The 17,107-nt window shown below is 52.7% G+C and overlaps 6 protein-coding genes and 1 non-coding gene across 7 annotated transcripts; 2 read left to right on the forward strand and 5 right to left on the reverse strand.

Annotated features, from left to right (window-relative positions):
* Positions 1-3,900: 3,900 nt before the first annotated feature.
* BP01DRAFT_323283 (Golgi transport complex subunit COG5) lies at positions 3,901-5,771 on the reverse strand. The gene has a single exon (XM_025572784.1). It carries the CDS (start codon positions 5,448-5,450, stop codon positions 4,020-4,022), a length of 1,431 nt encoding a protein of 476 aa, XP_025429556.1. The 5' UTR covers positions 5,451-5,771; the 3' UTR covers positions 3,901-4,019.
* Positions 5,772-5,978: 207 nt separating this feature from the next.
* On the reverse strand, positions 5,979-7,143 carry BP01DRAFT_344703 (class I SAM-dependent methyltransferase). Its single transcript, XM_025573570.1, has 4 exons — positions 7,019-7,143; positions 6,853-6,945; positions 6,338-6,769; positions 5,979-6,254 (listed from the first exon to the last, which is right to left on the reverse strand). The coding sequence occupies exons 1-4, from the start codon at positions 7,089-7,091 to the stop codon at positions 6,079-6,081; spliced, it is 774 nt and encodes a 257-aa protein (XP_025429557.1). The 5' UTR covers positions 7,092-7,143; the 3' UTR covers positions 5,979-6,078.
* A 674-nt stretch (positions 7,144-7,817) lies between these two features.
* BP01DRAFT_t222 lies at positions 7,818-7,930 on the forward strand. The gene has a single exon. It is a non-coding gene; the product is annotated as a tRNA-Leu (tRNA).
* An 89-nt stretch (positions 7,931-8,019) lies between these two features.
* BP01DRAFT_358553 (class II aldolase/adducin domain protein) lies at positions 8,020-9,759 on the reverse strand. Its single transcript, XM_025575465.1, has 6 exons — positions 9,717-9,759; positions 9,221-9,660; positions 8,855-9,115; positions 8,613-8,745; positions 8,338-8,506; positions 8,020-8,270 (listed from the first exon to the last, which is right to left on the reverse strand). Exons 2-6 carry the CDS (start codon positions 9,525-9,527, stop codon positions 8,196-8,198), a joined length of 945 nt encoding a protein of 314 aa, XP_025429558.1. The 5' UTR covers positions 9,528-9,660; positions 9,717-9,759; the 3' UTR covers positions 8,020-8,195.
* A 144-nt stretch (positions 9,760-9,903) lies between these two features.
* BP01DRAFT_323291 (protein SYS1) lies at positions 9,904-11,207 on the reverse strand. Its single transcript, XM_025572785.1, has 2 exons — positions 10,656-11,207; positions 9,904-10,576 (listed from the first exon to the last, which is right to left on the reverse strand). Exons 1-2 carry the CDS (start codon positions 10,901-10,903, stop codon positions 10,192-10,194), a joined length of 633 nt encoding a protein of 210 aa, XP_025429559.1. The 5' UTR covers positions 10,904-11,207; the 3' UTR covers positions 9,904-10,191.
* A 122-nt stretch (positions 11,208-11,329) lies between these two features.
* BP01DRAFT_358556 (cytochrome c oxidase subunit 6B family protein) lies at positions 11,330-12,220 on the forward strand. The gene is made up of 2 exons (XM_025575466.1): positions 11,330-11,696; positions 11,820-12,220. Exons 1-2 carry the CDS (start codon positions 11,469-11,471, stop codon positions 11,940-11,942), a joined length of 351 nt encoding a protein of 116 aa, XP_025429560.1. The 5' UTR covers positions 11,330-11,468; the 3' UTR covers positions 11,943-12,220.
* A 334-nt stretch (positions 12,221-12,554) lies between these two features.
* Positions 12,555-15,633, reverse strand: BP01DRAFT_300720 (putative RNA-binding protein (Nab3); the record flags this gene model as incomplete). Its single annotated transcript, XM_025572003.1, has 5 exons — positions 12,555-13,114; positions 13,173-13,393; positions 13,464-13,950; positions 14,008-14,187; positions 14,262-15,633. 5 exons carry the CDS (start codon positions 15,631-15,633, stop codon positions 12,555-12,557), a joined length of 2,820 nt encoding a protein of 939 aa, XP_025429561.1.
* Positions 15,634-17,107: the final 1,474 nt, after the last annotated feature.

Genomic DNA, 17,107 nt, shown 5'->3' on the forward strand with positions numbered 1-17,107 from the left:
ATGAGACACGGCACGGGCTTACTGATTACAACACTATACACACTAAGCGAGTACTGTATAGAGTACGGAGGACTGTCCAATTGTGCATACAAACACGCTCCCCCCCTAGTCAGATAACTCCAGCGCTACGCCGCAGGATCCGTTCGTTCTGGCGTGTCGCGAATCGTGCTGTCAGCCTCGCCGAGGGAGGGACTCTACAGTAGGCAATGCAAAGGCTGCATTAGTCTTTCCGCTTTGACGTTTGGCTCCAGGTCGTGGGCTTCAGCTGGTTCGACCCTCCCTCTTATCTGGACTGAACGTCTAGACCCCGCGAACTCCAGTCAGCTGCTTTCAGCAACCGGTCGGATCCAAGCAAATCATGTCGCCCAACTGTCGACATGTGTGGTATGTCAATATGAAGAAGCAAGTCAATCGTCAACGAGTTCGTGAGCACGACTGACGTATGTACCTATCGGGAGAGAAGTGGTCTTGAGCTGCCCCGGTCAACCCCAGGCCTCCTGCCCCGCCAGCGATTCGTACTAAATCCGTACTTTCCCCATCTCCGATTGCTAGAGCATAGCGACCTGTGCGCGTTCGTGATATGGACGTGACTAGATTGCTAGCACCCGTCCAGTTTCCAATAGGACTCAGCGCTCTGTTAGTATGACATCTTAACCAGGTTGCGAGCTACAGAGTACTAGGGCATTTTCATACCTCTCAATCCGAGTCATCGACCTCTCATCTACCCTCGATTGCCAGACCCTTGGTCAAGTTAACCCCAATCAAGCTTTCGGCATATTAGTCTGTAGCACGGACAGTGTCAGTGCTTCAGTTAGATAAACGCTCCATGGCGATATGATCACAGATAACATGTTGCTATTCATATCAACTGGCATTGATAATACGCCTCGGTATAGGTGGTCCCCGAGTATGCAGGGAACAGTCAATCAACGTTCAAATGGCATGCTCGACCTTGCGCCCTCCACAAGAAACAGGAACTCGCCGCATTGGAGGTCTCTATCATTCCCTAAGAGTCGCCAACCTCTGCGTGAGAGACCATCACCCATAACCGGACATACACCGCAACTCTAGATTAAGGTACTGTACGGCAGTTCGTAAGTAGTTCACAAAAATGCTTAAGTTTGAACAGGAGGCAGTGAGGCACACCTACTCGTAAGGTAATCGACTAGGTAATTTCGAGACTAGTCAGCAAGATCATCCCCTCCAGGTTCCTCCCCCTCCTCCTCCTTCCCCCTGCCCCGTGTCTGGATGATCGACGTGGCACAGCCATCAACCAATAAGCAACGGCCCATCATCTACTAGAACAATCACAGCGGGAACTGAACTGAGTTCAATGATTCCTCTAACATCACTCGTGTATTGTACCTTCCTCCAGAGAAGAATGACACGATTGTCAATAGCACAATACCTTAGTCAAGACTCACTCCACAGTATTCCGAAACCATCACAGTCTTGCCGCCAAGCCAGAATCACACCTACCTAATCATCCGCAGCCTGGAGATATGCACCGACTAAACTTTCCCACCTGCAGATGCGCCCTACCGAATCAAACGTCGGTTGCCCCTCCCACCACGCAAAGTGAAGCGCATACAACGCGTGCGCCCATCGCCTTCGCCCCACCCGCCGCCACCGAGGGGCAGAAGAACGCAATCAGGTTGAGGGAATGCTCGGGTTGCCCCTTTTGCCAAGAAAGGGATTCCTGCTGAACACGATTGAGGTAGTCGGGCTTGTACATAGCTTTGTATCGTGGGAGGGGAGAGGGGGAGATTGCATGCGCGAGCTGATTTGGAGTGGATGGGTGGGTGGATAAATCAGGCGGCTACTGTATGTAACTCGTACATTGCACTAAGTATACACAAATAGAAATGAGGTGGTGACAGTAGCTCGGTACTCTATATCGGGACAAAGGATGAAGGGAGAGAGAGGGGTGTGTGGGTGGGGTTATCGGAGCCTACACGGTGTGGCACACCATTGTCACATACCATCCAGTTATGTCCCCTCTCTTTTCCCCTAGGCTGCCATAACTGATAGTACTGTACATACATCATAGCTAGTAGGTCCGTGTAGCAACTGACCGATGGCATAATCAAAGTGTTTCAGATTGAGCAGGGATTAGCAGTGCATCGACCTCTCTTTCCTTCCATCCTCGCCCTTCTAGATGCCCAGCCCCCGGTCCCCCTCTACTTCCATCGGCCGAGAGAACGGCGATTGTTGTGCTTTTCTTTCACGCAGTAATTTCTTGTTGAATCAACTTGCTGTTCAATGTTCGATCTTTGATGATTGTCGAGTCTCTGGTAACAGGGCGCGTGAACACAAGTCCCCTGTCGCTCGCTTGATGCTTTTTTTTTTTGCTTAATGTTGCCATGGTCCCTCATCCTCCAGCTACATAGGCAAACAACAGGTTGTTATCAGTCAAATGGAACGGAATGTACGATGCGGCAGATAAGCCGCCCCTCTCTTCATTCCCAATCCTTTCTTTCCTTCCCCCTCCTTGTGTGACATAAGCTCCCTTCTGCACCACCAAACCAAACCCCGCCAAAAAAAGGCACGAGGTACAAAGCAGGTACCTGCTTGCTCTCGAAGGGCTTGTTATTTATGTACCTGGTGACATAATCCATTGTCCATCTGGAAATGCACCCTGCTCTACGGAGTACTTTCTGTAGTAATACCCACACACACACACACACACACATGGACGATATACACACGACGCCTATCTATTTTACCTACAGCAACCAAATCACCCATCCAACAACCTTCTTGATAGTTAGTTGGTATACTCATCATGGAGTACACAATAAAGTCATAGATCTTGGAATCAACCCAGGTTCCAGGTACAGTGACCGGATTTGGCGTTCATGCTTACGTAGTACTTTTCCCTGAGTTACTAACTAGTAGTTATCGCTACGGAATACTGACGACGAAGTACTGGAACTTAGGAGTACGTAGGTCGTAGGCATTGAAGATGATCCCGATCAACCACCTCCCCACTGCTTCCCACCGACCGAGTCAGAGTCCGTACTCGGAGATATTTGATCGTTGGTATGCTGACGTTTGCACCATGTCTGGTTACAGTAAACTTCTTAGCTCTAGCTATTGGTGATCTGATTCCTGCTACGGAAAAGTGGACCAAATTCTTCATGCATCCATCCCTCACATTCAGAGAAGAAAAGGCAAGGGAAATACAGTTTGTGGAAAAGAACACGCGAATAGACCCCAGAGCCTCGTAAGCCACTCTTCGAAATCAGCGGGCTAGATTGTGAGCTCTGTCACTGGCAGTTGGATGACCTCCCCCGGGAGCAGGACACTGCCACTCATGAATCATGTGGAAAGAAATATTGCTGCCAATGCATAACTTAGTAGCACCGATTCTGGAACACAAGTGGCGGAGATAACACGCAACACAATAATTTGACTTGGAGGTAAAGAAAGATTGAGGCTTACGGCCGGTGCCTGCCGGGACAGGATTGGATTGGTTCATCCCAGCCTTCAAGAAAAATAGAAGATACTGGATGCATCACAGGGAGGTCTGGGGGTGGTTCGCTTGAGGGAAGAAAGACTGGATTGTCCCCTTCCCCTCGTATGGAATTTACCATGCAAGCAAAGTAGTTCTTTGCAGGTTCCAATCCGGACGAGCAGAGGATGGATCTGAAAGGAAGAAGAAGAGAAGAGGAGAAGGGGGACTTGGAAGGCTGTCAGCTGATATGCACAGTCCGGGCGTGCAGGTCTGGGCTTTTGATGCGCTGTACCTGAGCTGGATGGATCCCTGCGTCATTCACATGCTTTTTTTTCTTCTTCCCCCCTTTGTTTTGTTTTCATTTTTCCACTTGGTGTACACACCATTAAATAATGAAGTTAAAGCTGGGCATGCTCGGGGTCTCGACTGTACAGCACAATACCGTCTACTCTCTACCTATGCATACATACGATTTTTTTTTTCCTCAGAGGAGATCGGTTTCTTTTCGACTCCTGTAGTCTGGACTGTTGATTTATGATATACAGAGTTACAGCATACCCTCTCATTTATCCAGGACACTCGCAATAGAACTGACCATGACCGCCGCCTCCCGTTCCCAATTTCGCTCCGTCGCCGTTTCGCCGCCCAGTCGCTTTTCGGTCCCCAGAACGGAGGTGGGCAGCTGAGAGCCCCGCAGAACGCAATCCCTGACATCCTTCTTGATGCGGTCGCGATTCGACCGCAAGGTCCGAGCCGAGACGCCGCCGCGGTTGATGATCTCCTGGACTCGGCCCGTAAGATACGAGGCCAAGGATCGCCAGAAGTATGAGGGAAGGGACGAGGTGTCGAGGGAGTTGAGCAGCGGTTGAAGCAGGTTGTTCTTGCTGCTGGTCTGGGCCTGCGCGTCACCCTGTTCGCCCGTGCCATTGGTGGATGTAGCCACCGGCTGCGCCGAAGGGAAGAGCGGGTGTGTCGGCGGGCGGAGGTTGTTCAGCACCGCCTCCAAGGCGAAGATATCCTGGCACCGCGCGGATAGGTCGGCGAGGGTCCGCTCGAGGGTCGGAAGCATCGACAGGGACCGCGTGAGATTGCTCAGTGAGGTGGAGATGGCGGTGTGCATGTAACCTTGCAGCGTAGAGAGGAGGAGCTCGGGGACGAAGTCCGCCGCGGAGCTCAACGTCTTGGGCACCGGCGATAGTAAGTACAAGATATTGACGGCGGACACCAGGCGGGCTCGCGCATCGCGCGCTTGCCGGTAGCCCGACTGCGTCTGGGAGCTGGCGCCGCCGCCGGAGATATTGGACATGGAGAACCGCGTAATGGCCTGCTGCGCGCGCGCCTTGACCATGTTCTCGGCCGGAAGGACGAGCTCCGCGCGCAGGGTGCGGACGACCTTGACACGGTCCAGTCCGTGGCCTTCCTCGCCCGGGCCGGTCTCCGACAGCATTCGACGTAGACTGACGATGGTGGAGGCAGCGCGCTCCAGCGTCCGGTAATCATCTCTGCCGGTGACGGGGGAGGTCGTCCCTTCGATGCCCCCGATCTCTGCAAGCTGACTTTCGAGCTGCCTGCCGAGTGACAAGCAGCGCGCCACGGCTCGTGCGAGTCGCACGGTGGCTAGGGACTGCTCTGCAGCCACTCGGGCCTCGTCGGCGGCCTCCCACTTGCTGAAGACTTCTTTCTCGAGTCGTTCATACCCCTGCGTGACGGAGGCAATCTGGTCCTCGGTCTCTTTGAGGATATGACTGGCCGCCTGGGTCTGGTCGCGCGTGTGCGTCAGCAAGGGGAGAGCTGATTTGGTGGTCAGGGCATGGATGTGGGTGTCGATCTCTTGGAGATCGAACAAAACCCGCGAAAGCGGGGTAGACAAATCCAGCGGTGTATCTGTCGCATTGTTGGTGGCCACAACAAGGGAGTTGGCGAACGAGGCGGGTGAAAAGTCGGGGTCTAGAAAGGCCTCATAGTCGATGTATGATGGTTCCGTCTCCGCCATGGTGGGTGTCCCTTTGACTCACCTGCAAGTGAATCAAGGCCAGTGCTCAATCAGACCGACAGACAACACGAGAATCAAGAGATTCTTGAGAATAGAGAATTTGAATGGGGAGAAGGTCGGACCTCAATAGAAGCTTGGGTATCACCGTATCAAACAAAGCAGAAGATCACAGGTTCACGGCACAGGTTTTCTGGAAGTCTGGTTGCGCATGAAGAAGACAAAGCTACGTCGATCAGGTGGTTATTCTCATGTAATATTTTCTAAAACAGTCATTGTCAGATTCATTCACTGGTGGGAGAGTCGAAGCAGCAGCAAGCAGTAGTTTCTTGGGATGCAGTCATTCATGCCATGTGTTTGTCGGCACGGAGTTGACAGAAACTCGTTTAGTGCATTAGTCAGCTGCACAACCCCATCCTTGTGCATCGGAGATGTATACAACTACTACCAGCGTAGGGTGCGTCAGGTCCAGTGAAGAGCAGATGACCCAGGACTAATGGAAATGAAAGTAGTACTAGTAGTCAATGACTGCATACTACTATGCTATTTCTCCCACCACAGCTCGCTATTGAGCATAGCAACCAACATGAGCGACAAACTAGGTAGCCATACAATCAACTCCTCCGAATCCTCAATCACGCTGCACTTTCCTCAGCACCCCCGATACTCTGGGCATCATACTCCACTTTTCTCCTTCACGCCTCAAATCCAGAACCTCCCACTCCGCCGATGTGAGTAGAATTTCCTCCATCTTACGATCCAACCGACATCCATCCAACGCCACCGGCCAAAGCAAATTCCAAACCTCTACAACCACCCAAAAGCGTCAGCCAGCCCAGACCCCTCTGTCAACCACAAAAGCAACAACAACAAATCAAGGGTATACATACTCTGTACCCCCCAAGTAACCCAGTCCTCACTCGCCCCATGCTCCCACACGACCAACTCCCCCCCTGGCCTCAACAACCGCCAAAGCCGCGCAACCACCTCCTCCGGCCGATCCACGGAGCACAGCACCCCGAAGCTCGTCACGCAGTCGATGCTGCCATCCACGATGCCCTGTCTCTCGAGAGCGGCCGTGTCCATGACATCGCAGAACACGGGGACGTAGATGGCGTCAAGGTGGAGCTGCTCGATCTTCGCGCGGAGCGGCTCGCGGAATGCCGCGTTGGGCTCCACGCCGTAGATGGTGGTGATTTGGTCGCGGTTGTAGCGCTGCAGTTGGTTGCCTGCGCCGGGGCCGAGTTCGAGGACGGTGCCGTGTGCGGCGGCGGCGAGGGAGGGGAGAGAGGTGGTTTCTTCGAAGGCGATGAAGTGGGGTGCTTCTTGCGTTTAGATCGAATATGTATATGTTGGGTGGATGCCTTGGGGGGGATGTTTGGGAGAGTTTGTCGGACTGACTTACCAACATCTGTGAACCACTTCGCAAAGGCGCGGCGCTGGATTGAGGGTCCCGGTCCCGGTGTCTGCTCATTGGATCTGTAGGTCGTCCATATATCTGAGAAAAGAACGGGAGGTGTGCCCCATCAATTTGTAGATCGCCCCCAAAACTAGGGTTAGGAGAGACTTACACTTGAAGGCGCCGAGCAGCGGCTGGCTCTTGTCGAAGTAGCTGCGCAGACGAATCTTGAGGTCAAATCCCATGTTGGCTTGTGCTTTGTGTGGGATGGCGTTCCGGAGAAAAGGGTGTGTGGGCTTACTATCTTTGCAACTAGTCCCGGAGCAGGAGGCGGGTTTTATATGCGCACGAGACGCGGAGGAGTAGGAGGAGGAGCTAGCACAGGATGGTGTAATTCCTTTCGGTTTAGTCGGGCGTTGTAATTTTCCACCTCTGTGTGCATCCTTTGGTCCTGGTGCTTATCTGTGCTGATATAGTGGTGCAATTGTACGAATATGTCATGCTGGGTTGCCATTGCTGGTTATACAGCTTCGTGATGGTTGTGGGGGTTTATAGTTGGGGTTGGCTTCTCTGCATCGGTTTCTCGGCTCTGCTTTTATGCTTCCTCGGACTACAGGTGTGTGTGTGTGTGCGTAGGGACGATATTCGACCTGCTCTGCCACTACTCGAGTCCCACCAAGGAAATATAGTAACTTGAACTGCCGGGGATTCCTGCATGAAATAGAAAACAGTCAGCACGTGAAGGACATCGCGGTCAATGGACACAACTCGTCGTCTATGCTTACAACTAAAGCATCCCGGTCATATAGAACACCGAAACTCAGGGTGTCTCTCGCGAGAAAAGACCAATTGATCATGGTCTGGCTGTATATATATCCACCAGCACTGGTATAGACTGCCAGCTGCACGACAGGATTATTTCGAATTTACTGGTTTGATATTCACAAATAGACAGCCTTCTTTCATCAACAGGCAAGATGGCCGAGTTGGTCTAAGGCGTCAGGTTAAGGTTACCTTAGCATTCAGCTTTCACAAGCTTCCTGATCATCGTAAGATGGCGTGGGTTCGAATCCCACTCTTGTCATTCCTTTTTGGCACATCATGCGTCCTTCAATATTGTACGGTATCGAGGCTGCCCTGAAACCCGTTGTGAAAAGGGATGATGATTGTGAGGTCATGTTATTCATAAAATTATCGATCGTACTGGTTTGGACATTTAATTTTACGCTGCACACCTAGCACAACCCATAGCTAGGACACTGCTTGCCACCAACCTAAACCTCGCAGTTGACCGAAGCAGATTCCACAGCAAATCTGCCCTGACAAGCCCCTCGAGCAAGAACCCAACCTTACTGCAAAACCCTCCCATTAGTCTCCTCAACAATCAGCTCAAACTCCGGCTGAAACTCGGTATAGAAATTATGCTTTGCACGCGGCCATCGTCAGCAACTATCCAGACCGGCAAAACCCCCAGATGTAAAGCGAACTCACCGGGTTCTGCATCAAATCAGCCGTGTATTTTGCCACCGCATCCGTGATGATCTTCTTGGGGACACCATTCGCAGCCGCCGCATCGGCCAAGAGCTGCGAATGGCAGGCATTATCGAGGCTTGAGAAGAGGAATGCAGCTTCGTCGACGGTGCGGCCGACGGTCAGCAGGCTAGTAGCATGTCAACTGATCTCTCCTTTTGTGGGGGGCATGACCGGGACGGCGGAGTATACTATATGAGTTGATATAGTCAAGGGGGATGGGGGGGGGGCCGTACCCATGATTCTGCAAAATACACGCCACATTCTCCTTCCCCAGGGCCTCAGCAATCTGCCTTCCTTCATCCTGCGCGAGGGCAATTCCGCCGTGATCATCATATACACTAAGTCGGCCATAGAAGTTGCATGCATCTATCACGGGCAAGAGCACCCCCGCGGGCCCAATCGGTCAGCATCAGTTTGAGCTCATCCGCCAGCTAGCTCACCCACAAGAACCGAAAGAAGGAAGGGGAAAGCAAACCCTGCGTCAACATCTCCACCGGCCTCCCAAACGCACTCCACGTCTTCCCATGCACGGAATGCGTATGGGCCGCCGCAACGACATCCGGCCGCGCCTTGTGGATCTCCGAATGGATCATGAAGCCGGCCTCGTTGATGGGCAGCTGGGCGCCGCCCTCGGTGACATAGCCCTCGTCATCCACCAGCACCAGATCCGAGGCCTTAATGGTCGAGAAGTGTTTGGCGAAGGGGTTGATCCAGAAGTGGTCTTTGAGGATGGGGTCTGTTTCATGTCCGGACACATGAATTAGCCAATATTCGAAGTTTATGCTGGTTGTCCTGCTGAAGTAAATTTGGGATAAGGACCTGAGAGGGGTCAGGGGAGTACCTCGCATCGAAATATGTCCAGATACACCCTCGCCGTAGCCCTTCTTGCCGAAGTAGCGGAAGGCGGCCGCCATGTGCTCCTTCATCCATTGCCGTTGGGCATAGACGTCGCTGAAGGTGGGGATGCCGCGCAGTTTGAGAGTGCCGCTGCGGGTGCCCCGTGCCAGGGCTTGGAAGGGCTTATCATTGATCGCATCCCCGGGGTGAAAGGGCTTGTCGTAATTGTTGTTGCTGTTGGCGGTGCCAGAAACGACGACGGGGAGGCTGCCCCGGGCTGTTGGCGGGGCCTGGGTGATGGTTGTCGACATCCTCTCGGTTTGTATTAAGTGGATTGTGTGATGAGGCTCGCAGTAAGAAGGTCGAGTCTTATGATAGTATTTGCGAAGATCGAAGACTAAGAGAGGATGGCAGTGGGTTTTTCTACTTTCTGGTTTCTACATACTGTATCAATTAGGCAAGTCAACCCCGCACGATGGAGACTGGGGTTATCAGCTTATCTGCGGCCCTTCAGATAGGCTCATGTCGCCGGTGCGCCTTCTATTGACAACTTGTTGGCATGGAATTTACTTAGCGTGAGATAATGACTTGCCTAATTCGATGTCCAGTCTGAAAGCAGGACGATAAGAGAAGTTGATGACAACAACCATAATCCGTAGTAACCATATAATGCTAGTATTTCCAGGCCACCTACGAGCAACAACACCTGATACAGATGCCCGCACTTATATGCTATATAACCCAGATCCAGGCCGTCAAAATCTAACCATACATAAGACATAGAGAATGTAAAGTGAAATCAAAACGAGAGAAACAAATACCGCCACATCGAACGCCATCTATACACGTACCAGCCAGTGAGGGTATACATGAAGAAGAAAAGAATATGACAATTGTGCCGGGAATCGCTGAACGTTGCAGTGACAAGTATATGCACCCCTCCCCTTGCCCATCTCCCCGCAGTAATCGAAAGGGCTACACAGCCTGATCACCCGTGCTTTTCATCGAGGTCATCTCGTATGCATCCCCCGCATCGGGCATGTTGCGTCCCCGTCCTCGACCCCGCGACAGAGAAAATGACTCGTCGGCACCCTCCGCCTGCGGCTGCGCCGAGCGCCCCGTACTGTTATTGCTGACCGAGCCGCCGAAGGTGATCGGCTGCAGTTCCCGCCACTGGCACGCCCAGATCCCCAAGAACGTCATGAGGGCGGCACTGGCGCATTGTAAGCCCCACCAGAGCCAGTTCGAGGGCACCGAGCGGGTGTAGAAGACGGTAATAATGAGGTGCAGGAAGTGTATCGTGAGCGCGAAGTCGGGAATGAGCTTAGAGCGTGAGACAAAAAGGAGAAGGTAGATCACCCTGCATCATACGCAGTTTCCGTTAGCGAACTCCAGCCCGCCACTACTCAAAGCGCTTCGGGGCGCTTGCTTGGACCTACCCTATCCCACTATTCAACATCCAGACCAACCCCAGCATCCACCCGACAGTTGTGTCTCCGCGTAGGGCATTCCAGTTCAAGACCAGGTCCAGCGAGAATGACGTTCCGTAGACAAGCGTTGTGAACAGAATCAAAGCTGTCGCGGACGCATAATAGGCACTTTGAAGCAAGGCGATCTTGCGGACGATCTTCAGAGGGGGGAGGTCAGTCCGGGACCCCGCCGGAGGTAGACGTCGGCGCGGGGCCATGAATTGCGGATGCGCGTCCGAAAATCGAGGTGCAAATGTCCGGTAATTTTCAAACTGTGAATTTCCCAGTGCACCGGGTTTGCGCGCGAAAGGTGGGTGAAGGGCCCGATGCGTTCAGTGGTCACAGTGCTTGCCCGCCTGAACTTGGTGTCTCGCGGGCTTCGTGTATTGTAGGATGACGAAGCTCCCTTTGTAAACGCAAAAATCCGAGGTTATTGCAAAAAGAAACCCCCCACGTCTCAGCGACTCGTACTGCAACAAGGAAAGAATCAAGAATCGTCGCCAGGTGGCTGGAAAGTGGAAGGTGATGTTGTTTTGGGAGGATGAATCGGTGGTGGACGGGATTAGGCTAGCGCCACATGACCCGGCCGTCATTGCGGAGCGGAGCGGGCAGTGCGAATCTCCTCATTACAGTAAACTTACCTAGAACCACAAGGTGCGTGTGCTGCTGCTGCTGTTGCCCACGCGAATTTTCTAGGAATCGTCTTCAATCTTACAATCTGCACCGTTAGACTCACCCAGTCGAATCGCATTACTCACGTTTCACCTCAGAAAACCTCGCACAATGGGCTGGCTTCCCTGGTCTTCCGATTCCTCCTCCAACACTGCCGCCGACGGCGGCCGCATAGCCCCCGATCGTTCCTCCCGACAACGGTGCTACGAAGGTCGCGACTTGTTCTTCTCGTGCTTGGATAGAAATGATATTCTGGACGCCGTCAAGAACGACAAGGATGCGCAGCGCAAGTGTGGAAAGGAACTGGCACAATTTGAGACTGCCTGCTCGCGAGCATGGGTGAGTTGCGCAATAACTCTCCCACCACTTTTTTTCCAGGACTGTTCTCTATGGCCCCTCTCCCAATCAACAACCACTTCAGCTTTGCGATTTGGTAATGCGACTGACTGGGATTCTGAATAGGTCAAATACTTCAAAGAGAAGCGCGTTATGGAATACAACCGGGACAAGACAATCGAACGTATCAAGAAAGAGGATGCAGCCAAGGTCGAGGATCTGAAATCACAGGGATGGACCGCGCGGTAGAAGAGAGGGCTATGCGAGTGACTATTCCCAGGAAACGACGCATCGGGTGATAGAACGGTGCTATCAGCTCGAGGAGATCTCAAAACTGTACTATATCGAACCTACGCCCACCGCTGTATAATGACTGTCAAACGAGGCTTTTCGCCAGCCCTCTCCTGTCGCGAAGCCTACATGCTCTCTCCACTTACACTCCAGCAATACCATTTCATTAGCATTATCGTGTGCTTGCATTTCCCTAGTAAGGCTGAATGAGAGACGCCCAGTATGGTGCACGAGATCATAAAAAGAAATACAAATGACCTTTGTAATACACACCACGCTCTCCCTGATGCCTGACCAATTTTATAAAGAAACATTTATCCACTGCACTCCTGTAGCAATTGCTCGCTGATTCGACCGATGCGAAGAGAAGAAAAAAAAAGAGAAAAAATAAGAACCCAACTACCGAGCCATGATGATATCTCCACAAGTAAGATTTCCCTATCCGATCCTCGACAGATCGCAATCGACGCCCGACATCTTGAAATGTCACCAGAGACCGCAGGCCAGGGAAAAAAAAAAAAAAGAAACAGGGGAGCGAGGAAAGAAAAGCAATGGATAAGATTGAGTGCCTCACTGCTTCCATTTACCCAGCTGATGCATGATATTCTGCACCTGGTGACCGACAGCAGCTTGGTTCTGCGCCTGTTGACCTCCCAGACCCTTCGCAAGCAGAGAGATCAGATTAGGATCTGAAACCACCGGAGCATTAGGCGCCTGTAAAGGGAAGGGTTGCGGAGCCAGCGGCTGCTGAGGATTCGCCGGCATGGGTTGTCGAGTCGCAGCGTTCAGCAGACTAGCGAGATCCGCGGTCGTGTGCGGTGTGGCAGGAGGAACGGCAGCAGGGGCGAAAGGCTGCTGCGCGCTGGGAACAGCCGACGGACGTTGCTGCTGCTGTTGAAGTACCCCAAGAAGGGATTGTAAAGTTGGCCCATCGAGAGATGTGATCAGATTGGCAATATTCGGCTGATTCGGCATGGTAGGCAGAGGAGCTTGAGGCACTGATGCAGCCGGAGCAGGGAGGGCTACACCAAAAGCCGGATTTGGTGTGAAGGGATGAGACCCGCCGCGTTGGACAGATTGTGCATGAAAAACAATCTCAGCCGCAATGCTGGGTTCAACATCGGGGTATTCTGACCACACATTAGATATTTGAACCCATTACGAAAGGCGCAGCACGACGGGACTTACCGTTTGATCGAACATTATCCGAGCCGGCGCTTCGATCAAATAGCTGCAATGGGATCTTTCTCGAGAATTGGCTTGGTCGCGACAGTCTCACAATCGCAAGGACACCCTCCTGGATCTGACGTTGAACGGCAGCACTGAGCGGGATCCTCGGGCCCAGCACTAGACTGTCAACTCGAAGCCCACGGTTGCGGAACGAATTCTCAACGTGGAATAAGAAATTCCTTGGCAAGAATATTAGCAGGGTCGAGACTAAGGACGATTTGCCAAGGGAACGGGACAAGGTTTACTCACCGATCAACTTCCTCGAGCACTAGAAGCTGCACTTCTGGGACATCTCTTGGGGCCCTCCGCGGAACCGGTATGTCGGTCTCTGTTTCATAGGTCCCACGGGCCCGTGGGCTTGGGCTGCGATATCTTCTATCCCGGGCATAAGGAGACCGAGAACGTCGCCTCTCCCGGCGGTCATACCGCTCAGGCGTCCGATCTCGAGACCTGTATCCATCTCGGCCGCGAAAAGCACGTGGGGATGGTGATCGAGGAGGTCGGTAGTCGTCGCGTCTCCGATGGCTCGGTTCATCCCTGAAGTCGCTGAATGGCACTCTGCCAGATTCGTATGGTCTATCATAACGCTCGGCTTGAGCTCGTGCGTTACGGTTGCCAGATGGACCGCCCCGACTGTATTCAGGCGATCTCGACCGTCTAGGCGGTGGCGCACGAGGCTGCTCGCCCAAAGCGGTTCCTGGTCTTGTGTTTCGCTGCGGTTTTGAGATTTCAAGATCTGGATAAATCAATGTTAGCTATCCATGGCGCCCTGAGCATGATGAGCTATACTTACGGACTTTCCGTCCTCTCACGACTGCTCCTTGTTCAGAATCCAACGCATTCTTGCAAGCAGACGAGTCCAGGAATTGAATGAACCCGTAAGCTTGTTTAATCGAGATCTGGGCTAGTTTGCCGAACTTGTGAAAGATATGGAACAAATCCCTCTTCGTCACTCGTTCCGTAGGAAGATTTCCTGCAAAGTAGAAAACGAAGCTCGTTAGACAAGTGATTAACGAGACTATTGGGCCGCGTGGTGGGTGTACTGACCAACAAATAATCTGGAACCAGGCGGGAAGCGATCCCAGAGACCTTCTGTGACATAAATCCTCTCGTCATGAAGAAACTCGTCGTATTTCTTCTGCACTTCGGGGCCCCATGGAGTATCTTCATCGGCGCTTTTGGATGACTGCCGAGCACTTGGTCGTTCCGCACGACCGTTCTTAGTGGTCGTTGCCGAAACAGCGGCGGAGGAAGCAGTATTGGCAGCGGGGGTCCCGGCCGCAGCAGCCTCTTGAGGCTCTGCATGCTGGAAGCTCGCCACAGGGGGAGGCGGCAGCGCGCTTACTCCCGAAGAGGTTCCTGGGGCACCAGCTGCTGCCAAGGGTGATACACCCGGGTTGGACTGATAATTATTACTTTGTTGGGCGGCATAGGAGGGAGACGAGGGCTGCGCGGTGGAATTATTAGGGGGAAGTTGATGGTAGGAACGGATGTCATCAGTGGCATTGTAGTTGGGATGGATCGAGGGTTTGTCTTGGGGAGGGGGGCGCGGGGGAAGTCCCAGGTCGTCTGTTCCCGTTTGGGAGAGCGCAGAAGCATCGGCGGCCGTTGAAGGCGCGGTTTCTGCGACAGTAGGGGCAGAGGGAGCAGTAGAGGAAGGGGGAAGATTATCGAGGAGGTTCTGAAAGTCGACACCATCCTCACCGGTGCTATCAGCGGGTTTGTTTTGGGAGACTAGGCGATCGGACGGGGGAAACGAGGTCGTCCAGCTGGCAACAGCAGGGTTTACCTGACTCGCACTGGGGTAATTCTGGGCGGCATGGGAGGAAGAGGGAGGGGCATCGGGCATAGAGTGAGCTAGAATGGCAGCGGCATCTGATGGAGGCAATGTGGTTAGAGAAGAGTTTGCGGCGGTTGCTCCCCGGTTCATAGAGGAATACGGATTGGAGGGGGCAGATCGATCTGATGGCAGCAGAGACGCCTGGGCGAGGAAAGCACCAGCAGACTGTGTGAAGTGATTCCTATCGTTCGACGAACCCTCATCCAGAGTAAAAGAGCCAGGTTGGAAGCTACCTTGTATATGATGTGGGTGATGTGGATGATGCAGATAGTGTGGCGGTGGTGGTTGCTCCGGGGCTTGTTGCGCGGAGCCGGTCGCATTTCCCCTCATTGCTTCTAAACCACCATAGGGGCCATGGGATGCATAGGAATCTGATCCATTCTGATGCGCCTGGGAGTTGAGTCCGTGGAAGTAATCCGAGGACTTCTCATAAGTCGAAGTGTCGTTGAAAACAGGATCCATCTGGTTCTGGAGCACGGGAATTTTGGCCGGCTCCGCGACGTGCAGCGGGCGAGGGCTTTCGGGAGTCAGGGTCTTGCCTCGAAAGTGAAGAGCTTCATCTGGGGAATGGGGCGTCATGTAGACCAAGGTCGAGAGATCGAGTCATCTACAAAGAGGACACACAGGGCAGAGTAAAGACCAGGAGGACCGAGAAGGACCACAGGAGAGATAGGGATTTTGGAAAATCGTCCAAGCTAAGGTGGGGCTATCTTGAAAAAAGAACCGGGCCGTTGGAGCCGGGGCGGTAAAGGAGGGAAGGAGGGAGTCGATGCGATGGCCAAAGACAGACGGACGGACGGACGGGCGGAGGCGACGGAGCAGAGAAGAAAGGAGAGTGAAAGATGAAGAAAGAGGGCAAGGGACGAGAGGGAGAAAAGCAGAGAACGGACTAATTGACCACAGACGCAGAGAGGATACCCACGAAAATGTCACGGTCGGGGGGAAGACTCTAAGTGAATCGGCGGGGATTTGAACCACGGAGAAAAAGCAAGAAAGTATAGTACACGTACAGTACAAGAGGGGCAAGAAGAGGGGGGGGAAAAGCGGAAAGAAGGTTGAGGGATAGGGAGAAGTAGGAATTGAGATGATGAATGAGGAGGAGGAGGGTGGTGGCAGGAAGAAACGGGCGAAGAATAACAAACAGTACCACCACCACTTCTTTTGATTAGGAAAGTTTGTCTAATTGATAAAGAAACAGACGCAGCAGCAGTAGTAGCAGCAACAGCAGGAAACGAGGGAGGAAAGATGCGGAGAAGGAGGTTGTTCAACCATACCCCGAAAGCAAGCAAGCAAGAGTGATGATGATGATGATGTTGATGATGATGATGGAAGGTGTAAGTAATTGAGGGATGGAGAAGTTAGAGTTAGTTGGGAGTAATGGAGTTTACTAAGTAACTACCTGCTCAATTACAGGCAGAAAAGGTCAGAGTTTGCGCCAGTCAGCTCAACCACACACGGTGAATGGCTGGCAGTGTGCGGCAGCAGTCTTTAGCGGCGGGTCAAGGCGCGCCTGGATTTTTCTCTGCTGGAACTACGGGAACTGCTGGAACTGCTGGAATTGCTACGATTTCCTCTCGGCATCTAGTCTAGTCTACTCTAAGAATAACCCAAACGCCATCGGTCTGTCACCGAGTCCAGATTCATGGCTTCGACCGAGCTTGAGTCCGTGTATATGTCTGGGTTGGGTAAAGCTTCCACCACCGGGTGGACATGTCAAGGTCAAGTGACCAACTGGAGTTTTACTTCCTGTGTACTCCGTACTAACGAGGATACGGGAATCCAATACAGTAGATCGGTGCCTCATTGCTGAAATCAGGCCGGAATATCATTTATGATGAGGTCGAGGTCAGAGAATAGACGGAGTACGGAGACTAATGGGAGTCACTGCCACTAGTCTCTTAGTCCGACTAAGCATCTGATCATCTGCCCGCCCGAGCCGACCTTAAATCGAGCTGTACTCCGTACTAAGTTACCGTACTCCTATCTACTTTCCTAGGTAATATAGATCAAGATGGAGCCCAATGTGAATTATCCTTGGAGTATCCAGAAGAAC

This window comes from Aspergillus saccharolyticus, assembly GCF_003184585.1.
Source record: "Aspergillus saccharolyticus JOP 1030-1 unplaced genomic scaffold BP01scaffold_26, whole genome shotgun sequence".
Classification (NCBI taxonomy): Eukaryota; Fungi; Ascomycota; class Eurotiomycetes; order Eurotiales; family Aspergillaceae; genus Aspergillus; species Aspergillus saccharolyticus.

Coding starts and splice junctions, on each gene's coding strand:
- BP01DRAFT_323283 (XM_025572784.1), bottom strand. CDS start 5,450: ATGGCGGAGACGGAACCATCATACATCGACTATGAGGCCTTTCTAGAC.
- BP01DRAFT_344703 (XM_025573570.1), bottom strand. CDS start 7,091: ATGGGATTTGACCTCAAGATTCGTCTGCGCAGCTACTTCGACAAGAGC. Junction 6,946..7,018: donor GCTGCTCGGCGCCTTCAAGT/GTAAGTCTCTCC, acceptor TTCTTTTCTCAG/ATATATGGACGACCTACAGA. Junction 6,770..6,852: donor GAAGTGGTTCACAGATGTTG/GTAAGTCAGTCC, acceptor AAACGCAAGAAG/CACCCCACTTCATCGCCTTC.
- BP01DRAFT_358553 (XM_025575465.1), bottom strand. CDS start 9,527: ATGTCGACAACCATCACCCAGGCCCCGCCAACAGCCCGGGGCAGCCTC. Junction 9,116..9,220: donor TGGACATATTTCGATGCGAG/GTACTCCCCTGA, acceptor GACATGAAACAG/ACCCCATCCTCAAAGACCAC. Junction 8,746..8,854: donor GGTGGAGATGTTGACGCAGG/GTTTGCTTTCCC, acceptor TGCCCGTGATAG/ATGCATGCAACTTCTATGGC.
- BP01DRAFT_323291 (XM_025572785.1), bottom strand. CDS start 10,903: ATGGCCCCGCGCCGACGTCTACCTCCGGCGGGGTCCCGGACTGACCTC. Junction 10,577..10,655: donor ATGTTGAATAGTGGGATAGG/GTAGGTCCAAGC, acceptor CGTATGATGCAG/GGTGATCTACCTTCTCCTTT.
- BP01DRAFT_358556 (XM_025575466.1), top strand. CDS start 11,469: ATGGGCTGGCTTCCCTGGTCTTCCGATTCCTCCTCCAACACTGCCGCC. Junction 11,697..11,819: donor CTGCCTGCTCGCGAGCATGG/GTGAGTTGCGCA, acceptor GATTCTGAATAG/GTCAAATACTTCAAAGAGAA.